Here is a 6,082-nt window from a genome sequence, read left to right on the forward strand (position 1 = left end):
AATCGTGACCACTGTTCCAGAATAGTGCGAGATCTGAATCCTTGACTAATATTCTAACGGGCCATTTAAGCCTAAAAACAATAATCATTTGCTTAGCTAGTTAACTAATCGAAGCCGCAGATTTCATTCTTGTGACTAGAGTAGGAAATTATTATCGAGTGCTTTGCAGTGATCAGTGATACAAATGATATTCGGCAGCATCGGTGACCCCGTGCTGAAAAGAAATTGGGACTCGAGGATAACCGACCAATGCTGACAGCAGCGGGACCGAAAAGCCCCGCTAGGACTTACACCCCCACCTGAAATTCAGACCGATAACCATGAGTCTAGGGAATAAACACGACAATAAATCACGGCCACGGTGTAAATGTTTATTTTTACATATTTATACATATTTATACACAAGTGACTGGTGGAAGCGTTATCGTGGTAATCATAAACTATCACTCGGTACCAAATTATCATCAACTATTTTACATGGGCACGAGACTTGCAGATTGAATTATCTGGTACTTTTAGTACCGATTTTGGCCATATATTATTCCGTGATATGACTCACGTTGCTTATCTCAACCGTTTTGCACAGTCAGGATTAGATGACTGTGTTGAATCACAAACACTCACTCGACACCTTTGTACTGACCAACCATGAAGGTGAGAATCCATGACTAACTGGGCATCTCAAAGGATTGGTGTAGCACACATACCAGAAATAACCAAACCCCTTCTCCATAAAGTATGTAGATCCGGGGTCATTATCGGTAATAGAGGCCGTCCGATTATGCGATGACAGGTATGGTAGGTCATGCATCTAGAAAATGTCATTTATTTCCCAACTTGACGGAAAAGAATATACAGGAGTTCACAAATGAATGTGGATATGAATATCGCGTAGTAGGCACCGAATCTAAATGCGATCAGAAAATGCACGTCCTCTTAAGCGCGCGATATAACTATACCATGACTTTTCTTCACTCGCTTTCTTTGGAATTGCACCTGACGCATGAAGCATCACTCGGTATGTATCGGCCAAACTATCGTTCTTGTGTACATCTCAATCATTCGTCCGCTCGTTCGACCAATCGATTGGATTGGACCAATGATTTTTTGAGACCTGAGATTCGCCATTCTCGTATCTGATGTGATGTGACGGGATGTGTCTGTGTCTGCGTGAAGATACAAGATGGATCTTCGGGGGGATCTTGAAGCATCCATTCGTCCAATCAGACGGAAACATAGAACAGACTAAAGATGGACCAGTACATAACAGGAGATATAGAGACGTATCAAGAATAGTAAAAAGCCAAACACCTTACAGAATAAAAGAGAAGAAAGAAAAAAAACCAAAATCACAAACAGCCCCCAAACATTGACTCCACTAGCCAAAAAACCTTTCCTCCACTTTGATACCAAAGTTTTGCGAAAAAAACATTCCATTGATGGATCTCCCTCCATGAGAGACCTTCGGGTTCCAAAAGCTTGAGGTGGCCTATCGGACGTTTTGGGAAACTGGAATTCCCTCCATAATTCCTAACTTTCCTCCAGCTACTGCGCACCTCAATCTTTTGCTTCTGTCCATGTTTGGACTAGCTACCATGCCAGTGGCAGGTGAGGCGAATCCAGACAGAGAGCTAAATTTCGGGGTAACACTAGTATGTCCCTCAGCAGCAGCGGAGACCAGTGAGCTTGCGACATAACTGCGCTTCCGGCTCAAAGTAGGGAAGCTTGTTGGTGTAGTACTGCCAGTAGAACAAGGCGAGGAACCTTCCTTTAGCATGTTCAAGCTCATAGCCGCGTCGCGAGAGCTTGGAGAAGCACATGGTCTATATTCATTCAATCGAGGGCTGCCAGTTTTAAATTCACTGTTCTGCCTCTTGGAACCAAACATAGGTGACTTGCGAGATGAAAGAGGACAAATTGAAGTTGATCTCAAGAACTGTCCATTGGGAGATCCTGGAGCTGGTGATGAAGCCTTAATCATGTGCGAGAGAGAAGATTTCCGGCGTGGAGATGGACATGCACCCACAATGGGTGGCGCCCCAGGTCCTCTCCGGGTGATAAATGACCAATTCTCCTGAGAACCAGAAATCATGTTACTATGCGCAACATTGGCAACAGATGCCATAGCAGCCATAGCACCACCGGCCACAACAGTAGCTATCGGCGGCGCCATTCCATTTCCAGAAACAAGACCCGCTGCAGGGGTATCGAGACTAGAGGATTGTGCCAACGACGATGACCGATGTGACTGAGGTGGAAGAATTGTCAGAGCAGTTTTTGGAAGCGGCTGGTGGAGAGCGTTGAATGTATGACAGCTCTTGAGCGAACGCTCAAAAGTCCGGGGAAGGGAAGAAGAAGGGGCCAGGGGAGCTACCGGTTGAACTGATGACTGCGGTGCTGCCATTGCCCTATCAAAAGATTCCATAGCAACTTCATCCCCCGAGCAATGCTTTAGTCCTCCAGAAGGAGATTCGACTTCAGTCAAATCCGGGGTAAGTGTTAGAATTAATCCACACCATTCCTTTTTTCTTTCCTCTTCATCAACCCATGGGGATGCATTCAAAAGAGACATCGATGTCGGTGTGTGGTCTGACGTATACTTTAGTACAAGATCCGTCCATTTTTGGAAAACTGTTTCAGATATATGAAGTTTCCAATTGACTGCATCCAAAAAGGCCATTTCGTTGATGTTTATCTCTAGCGTATTCAATCCAGATATTTTACTCCATGCACGGGCCGAGTAATTGCGATCTTGAAGATATTTCGATGCTAGAATCAAAGCAGCCAGGAACATTCTTCTTCCACATTGCTTTGCGCGTATCAACTGCGCCTCATCGAGGGGCATACTATTGATATCGCAGTCGCGTGGGGGAAGATGAGGCCGGATAACAATGAGATAATATAATGCAACCTGTAAAGTTGAATAACTAGTCCTAGATCTCCGAAGCGTCTCTTGTATAAAAGTCCGCAACGGCAATACTTTGTCTTTTGAAGCAGCCGCGCAAGCTCCAAGTCTTGGAGGCGGCCATATAGTCTCAACTATCTGGGCAGCAGAGTCTTGAAAAATGCCGTTAATCTAACTTAGCTTCTGCATTTATCTGTTTAATGAATTTTTTTGTTGACCCAGATTTTGTACGTACCAACAAGATTATCGACAAAATTAACCTTTCGATCAGCTTGGCGCTGGAGACTCGGAACAGGCGGAAGAGGACATGTACCATCCACGGGACACCCCGTTGCATTCACACTCTCTACTAGGCGATTGGTCCTGCGTGGGTTTTGCCTCTGTTCAATTGGTACAATCTCCGCAGGAGTGGGAACCGGGGGCGGGTGAGGATGACGCTGTGATCCATCGCTTGTTTTGATACTTGTTTGGTTCCTGGCGACAGGATGAGAACTCTTGGGCCAAGTACTTCGTGTAGGAAGAGGTGTAATGATAGCAGTGTTTGGTGCAGTAAGTCCATCCGTGGTAGTACTAGATGCAATAGATGTGGCATTCGAGGAAGCGGTTGCCACAGACCAAACGGACGAATTGGATGAAGAGGCGGTGGATGCGATAGATGCTGCCGGTGAGTATGGATAATGAGGGTGTTTCGTAAAGGTAGTAGTGGGTGGGGTGGGGTCCAGGGTCATATTGTTGGATAGGAACACAAGAATTGAGAGGAGATGTTGCAGGGAAGAAACAAATAAAACTAAAGAAAAGCCGAGATAAATATCAGAATCCTTATTCCGTCTTCAAGGTCAGATTGTGAGTAACAATCTTGGGACAATCTCAGGAAAGTAGGTCGATCTCAGTTGTGTGAATGAGTGGAAGGGTGATGTGTTTTGTGACTTAGATGGCGAAGCAAATGACTAGTAAATGGCTGAGTAGATGGCGGAGTTGAGTTGTGTCAACCTCAAATAGATTAGGGTGGCGTAGGGCTGAGTGGCGATCAGAGAATCTTTCTCATAAGAACGTGGCTATTGGTGACTCTAGGTGGCGGTGTCGCTTGTCGTGTACTGTCCAGCGGAGAAATTCCAAAGCTCTTTTTTTTTCCTTTCTCTCCTTTCCTTTTCCGTTTGTTGATATGATGCTCAGTTGTTGTTAAATACCAGATGTTCCTTCCACGTTTTGCCAAGCAAATCTTGAAATATGACTGTATTCGAGATCGAACACTGTCAAGTTGGCCTCTGACTGTCGAAAGTATGAAATATGCTGAAAAGATTCACCTCCAAAATGGTCCAACCCAGAAAATAAAAATCCGTTACCTCCTTCAGATAGAAACTCCAGTAGGAAAAAAGAAATAAAAAAAATTCAAAATTTTCGGCTTTCCCAACCCGCCGTCTGTACAACCAAACGCGATTCCTCAAAATGTATTCGATTAGGCGAAGATGTATTTATTCAGAAAGATATATAAAATAAAAAAAAACTGTTGATGGTAGCTAGAAGTTATGACAATGCAATAGCATCGATAGCGATAGAATATGTAGTGAAAGTAGCGGTGGCGAGGTAGAGTGGTGAGGTGGTGGCTGGAGATCCTTCGGCGATGCTAGTATTACCCACAGGACACATTGTGATACTTCCCAGAGCTGGGAAGAAAGTTTTCGACGGTGGAGGTGGTAATGTGAGTTTTTGTAAATGGTGAAGGTTGAAGTTGTGAGACAGGTAAAATGGGAGCCTCGTCACGAATCGCGAAGTGAGTCTTGACTAAGTGACGGAGAGATCAGGGGGGAGTATATGGGGGGAGGCGTTGGTTGGGAAAGACCGGCTGGGTTGGCTGCACTGATTGTGGCACAGGCTAACTCAGCTAATAGGTACAGTACCGTATGTAGTGTGGGCCCTCCTAGTTCAGGGACTACAAACGCGCTACTGACTGGACTTCTGCTTTGAGACCCTGAGGTACGGTATGATGATGATGGTTCTGATGATGATAATGCGGCGGCAAATGAAGAGGACAGTGACTTGGAGGATTGGATGCAGGTCCTAGCTGAGTGTAGCAGGTTGATGCGGCGGCTGAGGTAGGGGAATTATATAAAACACCAGCGGAACAATGAAGAGGGAGTGAGTAAGTGTATGGAAGAGTGAGTAACCCAAAGGCAGCGAGGGAATGAGCAACAGCGACTGTGAGCGCGCCGAGTGATCTGGAGGGGAAGGGAGGGGTGTGTGAGTGTGAGTGTGAGTGTGTGTGTGTGGAGGGGGGGGGGGGCTGGTGGCAAAAGTGCCCGATGACAGATTTTATCGGGGCAGGGGAGGAGGTATGAGTCCGAATGTATGTTGTCTCGGACGTCGGCGAAGAAAACTGACTTCTTCTTCTTCTCCTTCCTGCTTATTTCTCCCTCCGTTTCTTTAAGGCGCCCGGTGAAATGCTGGAAACAATAAAGTGGGGAGATTAAGGACAATGTGGGGAGAGCGAGCAGCTGGACAAAATGGTATTCAGACTGAATGGAGAGTGGAGTGACAGAATCGGAACCGTATCTATTCTTTCGGGAAATCTGTAAAGCTGTTCATTATTGCGTGATGACTGACTGACGAGAAAGATCAAAAGGTATCTTTCGCGGGAGGGGGAAGCTTTTAGTTTTGTTCAGAGCCAGGCGGAGGCGGGGATTGATCGATGAGTAACCCTTCGCTCGTCTCGTTCCTAAAAAGTCTACCGATGATGAATAGGCTCTCCACACACACCACACTTCACCCAAACTCTCCCTCTATCCTCTACACTGCATCTTTGTGCCCTTCCCACACTACCGCTTTATCTCGTATATCACCAGGCAGCCCAGCACAGGCAGAAATTGGAAGTTAGATGGTTCTCCACAGAGAAACCCGAATGGATTTTATAAATGTTGTAACAAATCCTTTCCCTCTCCTTGGGAAAGTTCTATCACATAGGTTATCTCGCATTCCTGTACCGAGAGCTGAGACGTAAAAACCATCTTGGTAGGCATGTAGGATTCTACTGCGAGCTCATATCGTGCTGCATATTTGCTATTTGCTGTTTGGTCTGGTTGTCTGAACTTTGCCGGTCGGTAGGTATGTAGGTCTTGGGGCTGGCAGCACAGAGAGTGGTTCCAGTACCCTTGCCAAATCAGCGATCCGTAACACACAGCA

General features: G+C 45.8%; 2 protein-coding genes across 2 annotated transcripts; both read right to left on the bottom strand.

The window, feature by feature from the left end:
- Positions 1–468: 468 nt before the first annotated feature.
- LAJ45_02388 (uncharacterized protein) lies at positions 469–1,005 on the bottom strand (the record flags this gene model as incomplete). Its single annotated transcript, XM_046111979.1, has 6 exons — positions 469–506; positions 560–568; positions 625–638; positions 708–811; positions 867–907; positions 960–1,005. The coding sequence occupies 6 exons, from the start codon at positions 1,003–1,005 to the stop codon at positions 469–471; spliced, it is 252 nt and encodes an 83-aa protein (XP_045974879.1).
- A 484-nt stretch (positions 1,006–1,489) lies between these two features.
- LAJ45_02389 (uncharacterized protein) lies at positions 1,490–3,633 on the bottom strand (the record flags this gene model as incomplete). Its single annotated transcript, XM_046111980.1, has 3 exons — positions 1,490–2,248; positions 2,375–3,057; positions 3,141–3,633. 3 exons carry the CDS (start codon positions 3,631–3,633, stop codon positions 1,490–1,492), a joined length of 1,935 nt encoding a protein of 644 aa, XP_045974880.1.
- Positions 3,634–6,082: the final 2,449 nt, after the last annotated feature.

The sequence above is a fragment of the Morchella importuna genome (assembly GCF_003444635.1).
Source record: "Morchella importuna strain M04M26 chromosome Unknown Morimp01GS004, whole genome shotgun sequence".
In the NCBI taxonomy this organism is placed as follows: domain Eukaryota; kingdom Fungi; phylum Ascomycota; class Pezizomycetes; order Pezizales; family Morchellaceae; genus Morchella; species Morchella importuna.